We start from the raw sequence: 14,720 nt of genomic DNA, 5'->3' as shown, positions 1-14,720 counted from the left end.
TCAAGATAAAAAGAGATAGAGCTAATCGCAGTGAGTACGAAAGAGACGGTTATAACTTTCTAAAACAACACTGGCTTTTTAAGGTCACATCAATGGGTCAAATGTACATAAACCTAGTATGTAGATTGTAGGTAGTACTATAATAATATTATAAAAAAACACATTAGGTATGTGTTCATTATTATTATTTTTTTTATTTAATTTATAAATAAAACTTTTTATACACACTTCATAAGTATAGAGGAACGTATATGCAAGTATTTTTTAAAATAATCTATGTAAAATTTGAACAATATTTTATAATACTTATATATTTATTTTACTTAATCTATAGACATTGGATGCATAATGTTATGCTGACGCACAAACCTCAAGGAATGCAATGCAGTTGGTTTACAATTAGCCACAAACATAGTTACTAATAAGTTATTAACACCACAACATATTATGTGTTCCCCTGTGTATTTCCCTTAATATTACAATAATCCCACTGATACTTCCCTGTAATAATTACAATAATCATTATAAATTTAAATTAAATACTTATACATAATAAAAATACGATTGCGGACAAAATCGAAACTTATTTATGTGAATTTTAATTTATTACACTAACACACAATTAGACTTCAAGAGGACGAAAGCCAAATAATTATTAAACAACATTTGACATCGAATTGACGCAATATCGCAATTGATCGAGAGCTCGAATAATCTATAATATTTATTATGGATTTGCGAAAAATTGTCAATGCTATATCTGACATAGTACACTGGTTTAGCGTAAATAATCTTAGGCTGAATAATAAAAAAAATAAATAAATAATAAATTGTAAAATTTAGTGCAATTGTGCAAAATGTAAAAGTTGGTGTACTTATCAATGGGGAATCGGTACGGTTAAGGTAACAAACTCAATTAAAATTTGAAGACTAGCACAGTAGTAACAATTTCCTTATTAATCCTTAACCTAGACGAACACAAACATTAAGAGTTAATAATAAGAATTAAATGAAACATACATTAAATAGAATTTGACATGTTTACTGTTTTAGTAATAATTTTATCATAAAATTAGAGGTAAAGATCGTGATTATAATGCCGCTGTTTAATTAACATAATCGTGTACGTCTTGTCGTTGTCTGGTATACATAATGCGAAACGAGGAATTGCACAAAAGGTAAAAAAAGCTAAATATAAATATTAAAGTCACGAGCAGTAAACACAGTTTGAAACCTGAACTCAATATTGTATACAAAAAGTATTATAAAACAAACTATACAAATCAATTAATTGATAAAGGTACAAGACTTGTCTCAATAAACTAAGTCTTCCAATTTTAAAAACTTGTAATACTGAAATTTGGGTTCATATTGACGCAAAAATTAAATAACGGCAATAAATAAATTTAAAAAAAATTGTCATTTTTATCTGTATATGAACATTGACGAAGATTTATTGACGTATTATTTCCACTATGTATCCCTAGAAGCAAAAGTGCAATATAACGAAAAATGGACTATAAAAGATCATTAATACAAACGACCAATCGTAATAATGCAAGGCGGCAGGCTGAGATCTGTTTGTGGTGTATTATCTTACTGATTGTTTACACGTGACGGTAGACAGGACGGCGGGCGCCGGGATGCTGGGAAGCATTGCGGTCTGTAGTTGGCATTTGACAACTACTTGACGATAAACCAGAACTGTAACAATTTCTTTCAGAACTTTATATATTAGAACAATTTAATCAATCTTTATAAATTAACTTATAATCTCAATACTAATCTAAAAATAAAAACTGTTACAAATTAAATATTGTTTTTTTACTTACCAAAACACCCAGTAACAATCTTGTAATAATTATGTAACTTATTATGTACAACATAGCCGTAGGCAGGGGAGGGGATTTGGGGGTTCAACATAAAGTAATACAGTTATGTACATCTTATCTAAACCCGAATGATTAGAAACGAACTAATTTATTTATAACTAATTTAATATCATTGTTTTAATTTAAAAATACACAATTTTGTAAATATATTGTTTTTTTTTAAATCTTTATTATTAATTTTATTTACACCACAAGTTTACCGATTTTCGGCCCTTCGTCGGATTTATGATAGTAGAATCGAAGTGTAGTAAATTGTTAATAAATAAATTGAATCATTAAATTCTTTTCAATCCAATGTTACGCCATATTTATTTTAGACAAAAAGCAATCATTACCAATGACGGTACATTTCGGTCCTCTTTTTCGGAAGCAGGATATGAAACACTGAAGTCACATTTGAAAAGTGACAGCATAAATGCTTAATACTTCAGCGCTCAAAGTCAAAGTCAAAGTCAAAAATCTTTATTTAATATAGAAGTGTTTGCACTTGCTTATTGATTGTCAAAAATCTACCACCGGTTCGGAATTTAGCACCTCGGATCTGAGAAGAACCGGCGAAAGAAACTCAGCGGGATATATTTTTTTTATTTTTTTTAACCATTTTCCATGTAGGTACAATGATAAGTATATTTTAGTTGTTTGAAACAGCCTGGAGGAGCTACTTTGCATAATTAAATTATAAATATCTGCGAGGATATCTTCAAGATATCTAGTGTGGGGAAGTTAGTTTTTTCAGTACTGATTGACGAAACTATAGACATTTCTAGAACTGAACATTGTAGATTTACGTTACTTGTACGTTAGAACTTTCTACAATTATTCCTTATTTCTGATCTTACTGGCGAAGGCAATCACATCATGCATAATTAACCGGGTAGAAATCAATGGAATACGTACTACAAGTTGTGTTGTTAAAGGCTATGATAGTGCTTCAGCGATTAGTAGAAGTTTCATAAGTGCTTAAACTGTAATAAGAAGAAATTTTCCACGAGTACTTTACTTGTATTGTAATTCACTTAGTTCGAAAAATGCTATTTAAGGATTTAGGTACTAAAACTTGTGACGTGATTTTTATTTCACACATTTGCACTAAGTTCGACTGTACTGATAGAATCAATCAAAAGTCTTATGCCATTTAATGAAATTCTTTTGCCTATAACGCATGCTTTGATAAGCTTCAACTAATTGCTGGTCACGATTCAATATTAAGATTTTCTCATCAATCTAAACATGGCCAACAATTTGATTGATGTTTTTTTTTTCAATAATAATATTTTTTGTAAATGCCACAGAAGTTTAGAGCCAGCATTGTGACCTGCATAGCGCAGTCTACTTTTAATAGCCCTAAATTTTGAAGTGGGGTATACACCACACTATAAAGTGTGGCAAGCAAAGTGGTCAAAAATAGTTACTGTGTAAGGACCCGCTAAGTCACTACCACTAAAGCTCTGGACAACTGTATTCATAAGCTTCTCGTGAACATGTAACGCCAACAGCAACACTAGAGCATACTTTACCGCGTTGAGGAGGCAGAAAACATTTTTGAGAAACAGCACTGAACAGCCGCGTCTAACTAAATAAGCCTTAAAGAGAATTCATTTTGTCGAACTCATCATCTTCGTCGTAGATTATCTTTGAATTTAAATTGTATCTATGGAAAATTATGTATTATTTATTTTTAAATAATATTCTAACTTAAAAAAATTTTTTTACTTGACCCTCCGAAAATAATTCCTGGCTGCGTCCATGATTTACAATATGAATTATAACATAAGTTATAATATAATAACAAGTGAATTATCAATATCTTGTTGCGTTTAAAATGATTGAAATAGTTTCTTACTATTCTTTTATGATATAATTTTATGAGCATTAATATTTAAATTGTCCTAAATTAATAGGCAGGCCGTTACATACAATGTCGCATCCGACAGTTGGACGGACCGGCGCCGGTGCGTCTGCAAGAGCCATCGATCGCAATACGCACCCGAATCGCACAACTCTCGACACGCCGGCGCCTGTTCGTAAACAATTGTTTGCTAACTTTGTACCAAGTCCGTGCATTATATTTGCTTGAGGAAATGTTGACAGGAAGTTGAATTGTGTGACGGAAGTCAATTTTTATGTATTTACATTTAATTTATTTTCTAAACAGTTGTATATTTTGATTATGACGTCTTACTATAGGTGAAATTATATTTTTTGTTAAACATTAAAATCTAATCTTTTTTACACGAATTAATTAATTTATGTATACCTTAAATATAAAAGATTATGTACATAACAAAATGATTATTAAAACTTCGCTTATGTTCCATCGCGCGCTTATATAGCTTGTAAGCTAACTAACTTGTACTTAAAATGAAGTACAATTTTACGAATAAAATATAGTTATATCGCTATCGAATCTAAATCAAAATATACTTTATTCAAGTAGGCAAGCCCTAAATTTCGTAATCGTAATTTTACAATCTGTATTGAGTGAAGCTACCAGCGATTCGGAATGTAGATTTTACCGAGAAGAACCGGCAAGAAACTCAGTAGTTCCTCTTTTTCAACAACCTACGCCAACGTAAAATATATCCTGCCCGAAAGTCAACAAGTATTTGCTCCACATTTATATTTTATCATCTATATAATCTTGTATTGAATAATATACTTTTTTATAAATGTATTTTTAACAAATGAGTCGAAACGTAATCGCGTTTTAATATTATACGTACACAACAGTTCATTTGCGATTCAGTCGAAGTTGGATCGAAATAAAATCAAGAAAGTATTGTAACAGCAGTTTTTTTTTTAATTTATTGAAATTGACGACCAACATCTGCAACACCGGGGATTAGAGGTGCGTTTCCGTCCTTACCTTACCTACTACAAGGAGTTGGTCACCAGTTACGATTCAGCCGAAAATAATATGATGATAAATTATTTTTGTGATGAATAGTATCGGATAACTTTTTAGAATAGGTCCTCAGGAAGGAATTGATACATGCCAACATATTTATTATATTGAGCGGGATTTTCTACTTCTATTAACATTTTCATATAATAAACGTTGTCTATTACGTTTGATTGATATTTGTGCGTGGGCGATGACCTTTATACGAGAAACTAGGAATATGATATACTTAAAAAACCGTTAGATAAAATGATATGGTAGACTTAGATGTACTTACTAATATCGGAAAAATACATACATGTGATAAAAAGCGTAAATCTAGTATTTGTTAATTTAGTTCAAATAATTATTACTATAATTCAACGTCGTGGAATATGCTCTTAACCTACTCCTCAAAGAGAGAATAGGGCTTAGCCCACCAGTGGGAAATTTACATATTTATAAAACACAAATTTATGGCTGTATTACTTGTGATTTTATTGAAAAGATTCGTCCTTATGGGGACTTATATTCCGCCTAGGCATTCATAATTTTACCATCAAATAGCAAAATAAAGGATGTCGTATATTTATGTTTACACTAGTATCTGTTTCTTAGCCTTCTGATCCAATTTATGACCGCGTAAGCAATTCTACTAAACGGAACGAAGCAAACGAATTCCTAGAAAAACGATTTAACCTAAATATATTAACCCGGTATTACTACGTCTAATTACAATCACAACGAAATATGACGTCATAGTTCGTAACATTTGCGGCACGTTTGCTTAAGGAATAATTAAAATTTCTTAACGTCAATTTCTATGACAACGGCCGCGATTACATTCCATCAGATGGCTCGGTTGTACAGCGTCTGTTATCTTGCTATAAATAAGAATAATGCGACTATGGGAGATGGTTAATAATTTATTAGGGTTTTAATCCACATCGCCCCACCACCAAATAAAGCGACTTACAATTTAAGACTTCGCACTTTAATAATAAAGTACGAACTCTATAATTACTGAGTTATTATTTACGCCTAGCGAAGTAGACGAAGCTTGTGTATTATTAAACTAGGACATCACTTGTCTATGTAAAGTGTTTTTTTAATATCACCACCTGAATTCGTTTTATTCAATTAGGCTTCTTATTAGTTTATGAATCGTAATTTAAGTGAGTGATTCAAATGTAACATAGCGCTGCCGTTTGGAATGTAGGTTCTATCGAATAGAAGCGGAAAGCGACTGTCTGTCTGTAAATATAAATATTTGTTGTTTATAAGTTATATTATTCATATGCTTTGTGTAAACGATAAAGCATCATCATCGTCATCTGCCTGCTGCTGTCCACTGCTGGACATAGGCCTCCCCTGGAGCGCGCCACGTGCTCGGTCCTCTGCTTCCCTCTTTCAGCTTCTACCGGCGATCCTGCGTATGTCGTGAGACGATAAAGCATATTCTGTTCTATTCTAAAAGTCTTTACTCGAACAATCCTAGCCGAAGTAAGGAGTACGCGAGGCGATTAACATAATAATCTTAAAAAATAGTGACATTTCAAATAATTGCTATTACAATGTTGCCAACTCAATATATTTCCTATAATTTTTACTTGGTGGTTGGGCGATTTGCAAGACCGACAGGTAGGTTAGATATTCTACCGCGAAAAAGCAATACTACGTAATTCTTGTGCTCTGATTTGAGTGTGAGTGAGTCAGTATAACTACGGCACGAGGATCATATCTTAGTTCCCAAGGTTGGAGGCGCATTGGCGATGTCAGGAATGGTTAATATTTCTTAAAGCACCAATTTGGTGATCACTTAACATCACGTGTGCTATTCGCCAGTCCGCCTACTTAATACATAAAAAAGTATGGGATACAAGACGCTATAATGGTTTCGGAATGTATTAATTATGTAAAAATTAAATAAGATGTCTTTATTATTTGTGAGGATCGTTTTCATTGTATTTTTGATATACGTAGAATTTATATTTGTCATAAAAGTTAGAGTAATTAAAAAGTTCTATACAACTGAGAGACGGTAACAAATTGGGAACATACAACATACAATATTAACAGCTTGCAAATTGCCTACTGCTGGGCTAAGACCTCCTCTCCTTTTGAGGAGAAGGTTTGGAGCATATTCCACCACGTTGCTCCAATGCGGATTGGTGGATTGGGAAGATGATTTCGATTAATTATTTACAAATCTACTCTTAGAATCTTGAAAAAAAGTATAACATGCAAAAGTAGGGTTTAAGTCAAAACTCACAGTAAAATTATAAGGTTAGTTTAAATAATCAATATAGAGAAAGTGTAAACTGTCGAAAAAAATATTTACAATGAGTAAAAGTAAAATTTCGACAGTTTATCTTTTATGCTAGATTAGTTTAGGGCATTTATAATTTTAATTAAAATTAGCCCGTTATAAAAACAATATACACGGTCTATAATTTATCGACAATTCACAATCTAGCTAATTTTTTTATAAAACACACTATTATTTTATCTCATTTATTATTATTTCCTCGTGTAAGTGAGTATTAATGGTTTGATATAATTTTCCATTATCAACTTTCCAAGAAATCATCCGTATTTCTTGATATGATGTTGATTTTTCAAAGTAAAGGAAGGGTATTAGGTTATGAGGTTGTAATAATATAAGTATTTAATTATATTTTATTATTGTATTTATACAAGAAATTTGTATAAACTTTATTTGCCTATATTTTATTTTAAATTGATTATAATTTTAGATGGCAATTGATTAAGATAAGGCCGGTTTAAATAATTTTTTATCATTAATATATTTACATAAATACAAACAAAACATATTTTTGTAGGTGATGATAAAATAAAAGAAGTCGTAATAATTATGAAAAAGTTGATTTATTATTATTATAATTATAATAATTATTATAATACAGTTTACAATAATTACAAGCGATCACCAAACGGGGTGAAAGAAAACGGCATATTTAATTATTTAGGCCGTCTACACACGATACGCACCAGCGGCGTGCGGCTGCCGGTCGCAGCAACGGCTCGTCACACACGTGGTTGCGAGGGAATTTGGCAGGTTGCGACATTGAGGTACGTTTTCGTAACGCAACAGAACTCGATAGCACGCGTGTGACGCACCGCACTGGAATGCAAAACGTCTTAGCGGCACCGCACCCGAGACACGAATCGACCGCAGACGGTCTTGTTATTCGATTTTAGGATACAGTCTTTCGAACGCGAGGAACAAAATATTACACAAGTCGAGAATATTATTTATAATCGATTCGGATTAAATCAGATTCGAGCGGCGAAAGCGTTACCGCATGGGCGGCGGGAGAGAGGCGGGGCGACGCGGCGGAGGCTATGTACAGAGCCGCTACGGGCAATCGCACTCCTCGACCACCATCTCGGGCAGGTCGCGTTTGATGATGTTCGAGTCGGCACCGAAGTAGATGAGCGAGAGCGCGGAGAAGCGCACGGGCGCGCAGCACGCGGCGCGCTCCAGCCGTGCCGCCTCCACCACCTACATTCATTAACGAAATAAGTTAAGAACACTTTCAAATACGTATATATGATTATACAAAAACAATTTATATACCTTAACAACTCAGTGAAACCTTGGAATCTTACCTGCGAGTGATAGTTGAGGTATGGCTCACACGCGCCACGGCAGTAATTAGCGTAGTAGCCCTCAGGAGCGACGATCCAGTCGTCCCAGCCGAGCGCGCGGAAGCTCACGTAGTATGTCTGTCTGCAACAGCGGCCATGGGCGGCGGCATCGCAGTCGAGTGCGCGGCGACGTCGAGGCGCGCGAGCTGCGACCCGCAGTCGCAGCAGCGGTCGCGCCGCCGCCGCGCCGCCCAACCGCAGTCGCACGCGACCCGCGCATCCGCTGCAGTCGACCAGCAACCGCAGCGGCTCCATCGCGCCCGCCGCCGCCCATCGTCGCGCGGCACCCGTTACGTCTACACGCTGCCATCCTCGACCGCTTCTACCACCTTAACGATGTTGTTTTATAAAATATCACTGTATATTTAAAATATATGTTAAAGGTTTATTTGTGGACGCGAAACAAACGAAAGTGCATTTTTTTTTTTTTTTAGCATTAGCAGCCCGTAAATGTCCCACTGCTGGGATAAAGGCCTCCTCTCCCTTTGAGGAGAAGGTTTGGAGCATATTCCACCACGCTGCTCCAATGCGGGTTGGCGGAATACACATGTGGCAGAATTTCGTTGAAATTAGACACATGCAGGTTTCCTCACGATGTTTTCCTGCACCGCCGAGCACGAGATGAATTATAAACACAAATTAAGCACATGAAATTTCAGAGGTGCCTGCCTGGGTTTGAACCCGAAATCATCGGTTAAGATGCACGCGTTCTCGCCACTGGGCCATCTCGGCTCTTGAAAGTGCATTAATTTGATTAATTGTTTGATAAGTAAAATAAGCCTTTATACTACCTACTACATTTTTATATCGTTTGTCCTTGACATCTAACTTCTAGCCTAGCGAAAAGAGACATTGTAAATATGGAAGGTTAACATAATAATGTTAATAACGCACCCCCGGCTTCTGTAGTGCCGGCGAGCTCGCCTACGCTCGAGTTCCCGTGAACGGTGAACGCCCAGAGCGTGTAGCGTAGACGGCGTGCTTTCGGTGTCGCTTCAGCGCGCACCATTAACTCGGCTGCCGCTACTGACAGCCCCTGTTCCGACTCTGCTTCCTGGCCTAGTCGGAACTCGATAAGACGCTGACCATTTAGCGTCTCACCTAATAACAGAAAACTTTCTAATTCAAATCACGATTCTATGCGTTTCCTAAAAAGTGGCCCTATGGTCCCTACCTAAGGCGAAATGACTCGAACAGCAGCTGTGAGGCGTGAGGAAGGATGGAGTGGTAAGGCCGGGTGCGCACGTTTGTCGCCTATGGCTGTAGGCTACACTAGCCCGGTCGCCGTGTCTACTCGTTCAAGTGAGCACGAATACACACGCCGATTCAGGTGCGCGTTACCGTGCATACGCCGACATCAAATAGAAAAACCTAATGATTGGAGGAAAATATAATTTAAATAACACCGTCACAGCAGCTGTTATACTCGTTAAAATATATGAAAATTTTTGACTACGGAATATCCAACGGTGCAAATAGAACCCCACGCAGGCGATCGAATCTGCGCATTGTGATGCCTGAAAAGAAAAAAAAAACATTAAAAAATTGCTTTAAAATATTTTATCTATACCAATATTATAAATACGAATGTAACTCTGTCTGTCTATCTGTCTGTCTGCTGCTCTTTCATGGCCAAACCACTGAACCAAATCCCATGGTATGAAGCCAGCATGAACTCCAAGCCTGTTGTAGGCTAGATATTTTTTTCTAATACTTGACGACCAAAGCCTACAACGTATTTGCAGCCGTAGGCGACATCTACTTTAAAATATCTACAATATAATTTAAACTATCTACGGCTTTAAGCGTGTTGATATAAGGTAAAATAATAATTTTCGAACTGACAATCCTCATCAACAGTTAATCATTTATAAATAAATTTACTTATTATGACTGTAATTCAGTCCAAAAATCTATAATAAGTATATTCTTATCACATTAAAGAACATGTTAGTTGAGATATCGTTGAAGATCTGAAACCATTGAAGCAAGGTTTGTAGGTAAGTTTCATAGACTTAGAGAGTAGGTCCCTTTCATGACGTAGTCACTCACTAAGACGATACTATTGCAAATTCGATAGGGGTTTTAAAAAAGTAATAAGGACGTGTAAAAGATTTGTTTATAAACATCTTACTTAGGCAAGACTTGTTATGAGAGATTTCATTTAAATTGTGAATGCATTAAAAATATATTTTAAAATATAAATCTTTTACCGCCTTCATCTATAAATGTGTTTGTTTATTTTTAATAGGATGATCAATGCTGATTCTTTGCCTTCCGATTTCAAATCAATAAAAGGAAGAGTTTAACTAAATTCGAATATGACCGACTTATATATTTGCTCACTTTTTTATAATATAAAACAATATGAAAAAATATACACCATGAAAACGCCTTTGACGATTCCTCTTTGCCAACAAGCTTATATATTTTCGCAAAAGAAACTATAAATATATCACAGATTAAATAAAGTTTAATTTTCTAAATGATCGAAAATTGTACAAAATCAATTGTCTTGTCATTAAATCGATACGATACGAATGAATATCGTGAATTCTTAAAGACTCAATTTTTTTTTTATCGAAGTCCGTTTAGTAAATAGCACTGTTTATTCGTTGTGCTTTATTTGGCACAATTAAAACGAAATTTATTAAATACAAACAATTCCAAGTTGATATCAATCGGACTGTAGCGGCCGAGTTATGAATAAATACTGAATTAATAATCATACTTTGCTCTTGCCTTTCATATTCAACGTTAAATCGCTTGGTAAAGACTAAGGCGGTCAATTGGCCAGTTTAAAATTAGCCATGGTACCTACATGGGGTTGAATAATTCACGGCAGTGGATCGAACGTGTCGCTAGTGCAATGTTATGCAACAAACTATATCGATTCTTATGCCCTCTTTAATTTAGTTTACACGAAAACTAAGCACGTTCACATAGGTCTTCAGCGAGGTAGTTAAGTGCTAAATTACGCCTGATCAATCTTTCAATTGCAAACGCAGTATTATTACTGCCAAGGTACATTAGGGGTGAGTTTAGTAAGGTGATCGATTTAGTTTAAGGTAGAAAGTTATGAATGTATCTAATGTTTAAATTTTATATATAATACATGATAAAAACAATAATTAAGTCAGCATTTCACCTTGAATAAAACATACTAAGGTCATTGCCCTTTAGTCGAATTAAATATAATTATAGGTACATAATTTATTTAAAATTATTTATTTGCGTGAGACGCGTTTCACTCCAACAACACATAGAAACGTTTCTATGGGTAAGACCCGTACAAGTTTCGTTTATATATCAGATTTTTTTTTGCAATTTCCGCTCCGCCTAATAAAATAGTAAATCGCTTGTGTCAAGTGTGTCACGATTACAATAGGTATTTCGCAAACCTTCTTAACAAAAGTTGCCGTTGTTCCGAATATAAATTATTCCATACATGCTCTACTCAAATCTAAAGAAAACCTTAAAGAACCTTGTTTTAAAATTAAAAATGTTCAGTAATATGAGAGAGAACTGATTTTTCACTTCTGATTTCTGTAATTATATAAGCGAGCAAACGTAGTCAGATACTTTCTACGCAAGTGAACGTTACAAGCGAAATTTTAAATAAGTGATACTTTTTAAAAGTTCTGCTTAATCCTTGAGTCCTTAGAAGTTAGTTAGTTAGTTACTTTTATTAGAGTTATGAGAAAAAGGTATGCAGCTTTATCGTTTGAAAACTGTACCGAAAACGGCATTGTTTTTTTTATCTCATTTGGCGTTGCTAGTTGCAGTACACTACCATATCTGATCTACTTTATGCATTGGTTGTAAGCCCCGTAACATTGGCATTCAGAACGAACTGCTTACGTTAAATAATCTAACGTGGAGAGATTTAACTGATATTAATAAATAATTCTATAATAGCAAAACTCTTAAGTACTCCCTCTTAGTGTATCAAGAACTGTTCGACGATTTTTTCTATTTTTTTTAGAGGAAAATATGATAAGAGATTCGTTTATTGGTAGAAAAACGTCTTATATGAAAAAATGAAAACCATTGCACAAATAAAATAAAAATATTTGTTGACGACATTTATACCGAATTTCGGAAGTAGAAGTATATTACTAAAATTTAACATTTATCAATTTTAACTAGCTTAATCAATAAGGTGGTGGTGCTAGATAAGTCCCGTTTTGAGTCCATAAAAGGTTATTGAGTTTTTCTCTTAAAGATTTCAGTGTTTACACTACTTCGGAAAGTAAATTGTTATCACTATTAAGTATATGAGTTAAGCAAACTGGTATTTAATGTATACGTAATACTATGACAGAGTTCTTGGGTCTATACCTACTGTAGTCAAACATAGCTCTCTAACGTAGTTACTGTCAAATACAAAAGATACTAATAAAATAATAATACTAATCAAAGACAGTGAGATTTGGACACACTTTTTATTAATTCGATATATTCGGAGAATATATTATGTTTACGACACAAACATTCATATAAGATTTTACGCAACAAGACATTCGTAGATAATGTCGAAATATCGAGCTCCACCAAATAAAAATAAAAAAAATGGTGAATTTCCCGTTTTAAATACTGATACAAACATTCATGTCTTCTATGTTTTAATTATTAGGAAACTTAAGAATAGAAATATAAATTAATAATATGCGAAAATTCTTGAAAGTAGCCAGTAGGTGTGTAAGTAAGCTAGCCTACCTAACGAGGTTGACAGATGACCCCAATAGATTTTGTAGTCAGCAAAATTTATTACTATACTACTTTATCTTTAACATATTAGCTTTATACATACAAATAACAAACTATAATAAGATAAAATAAAGTTCCTTTTAAAGAGGTTTTAAGGATTTTGGACATATATTGTGTGGTACAAAAAATAAGAAAATGTTAACACGACTTTTATGTGTTAGTGGTGAACGTAAAAAAAAATGTTAAGTTTTTTTTTAAGTAAAGTTAAATTATAAATAGCCTAGTTAATACGAAACAAGTTGCATAAGTGACCTAGTAATATTTTAATTTCACAAATACAATCGGTTTTTATATTTTTGAATTTTTATTGTTTATCCATTTAATTCTTTTATTTGAAAAGTAAATAGTTAACGAAATCATATATATCATAAAACAATAAATACATATATAAGAATATAATCATATTACTTATTATATAATCACAATATATTCATTGCTGAGGTAGCAGGCCATTGAACCTTAGGCGGCGATCGCTATCACGATTATTTTTCTTCGAAGTTTTACGTTTCGCGTTAATTGTTAATAGTAATACCTTTAGTTGCGTGACTCATATTCCCTTCTTCCATTAGAAATGTCTTGATTTTACTTTTTCCGGCTTCATAGTTAATTTTTAGGTATAAACCGCGAAGAATTATATGGTCCGCGTAGACTTAGATAGATTTAGTAATTATTAGAAATCATCGACTTGCAACGCTTTGTATTCACACTAGGCTCTATAATTTTATGTAACAGATAACGAAAACAAATCGATTTAAAAAAAAATAAAAAATATACAGAAATTTCTACGCTTGTATGTAAGATTAATGTAAAATTAACCCCAGAATTTTCTATCGTTGTCGCCAATCAACTCAACACTATTTATAATTAACTTTACTTTAAAATCAAAGAATACTAACTCGACACAATTTATAATCTATTCTATTGGATAAAAAATAATTTAAAAATGGAATATGTTCATTTTTATTGACCATGTGAATAAATAAAACCTCTAACGCTTTAATCAAATAAAAATGATTTAATGTTATCTAAGTATCATATACTATACGGTAGCTTCACTTATTATATTGTTTGTTAAATGATGATTCACAAGTGCTTTAATAAATTATATTTTGATTTTGATTAAAAAATCAAAATTTTAGCCATCCGAACCGGATTCGCACGGATGAAATATATTAAAAAAGAAAACGTCATGATATAAGTGTAATTTATACCCACTCTGGAATATAGCACCTTGGAATAATGTAGCTTTCTTAGTGAAAAAAAATTGGATCATTAATTCTGGAGTTTACTTGCTACATACAATCAAATAAATTTTATCTCTTTATAATATTACAGGAAAGGTTAGGAGTATATTCCACCAAGCTGCTCCAGTGCGGGTTGGTGCATTCACATGTGGCAATGTTTGAAATTAGACATATGCGGGTTTCCTTACGATGTTTCCCTTCACCCCCGAGCACGAGATGACTAATAAACACAAATTAAGGACACGAAAATTCAGTGGTGCT

General features: G+C 33.7%; 1 protein-coding gene across 1 annotated transcript; it reads right to left on the bottom strand.

Moving 5' to 3' along the window:
* Positions 1-7,785: 7,785 nt before the first annotated feature.
* LOC125068969 (inhibin beta chain) lies at positions 7,786-9,550 on the bottom strand (the record flags this gene model as incomplete). The annotated part of the gene is made up of 3 exons (XM_047678374.1): positions 7,786-8,299; positions 8,407-8,774; positions 9,340-9,550. Coding segments are annotated over 3 exons (726 nt in total), but the record flags the coding sequence as incomplete, so codon positions are not given.
* Positions 9,551-14,720: the final 5,170 nt, after the last annotated feature.

Source organism: Vanessa atalanta, chromosome 14 (assembly GCF_905147765.1).
Source record: "Vanessa atalanta chromosome 14, ilVanAtal1.2, whole genome shotgun sequence".
Lineage (NCBI taxonomy): Eukaryota > Metazoa > Arthropoda > Insecta > Lepidoptera > Nymphalidae > Vanessa > Vanessa atalanta.
This window is presented reverse-complemented; position numbering and strand designations above follow the sequence as displayed.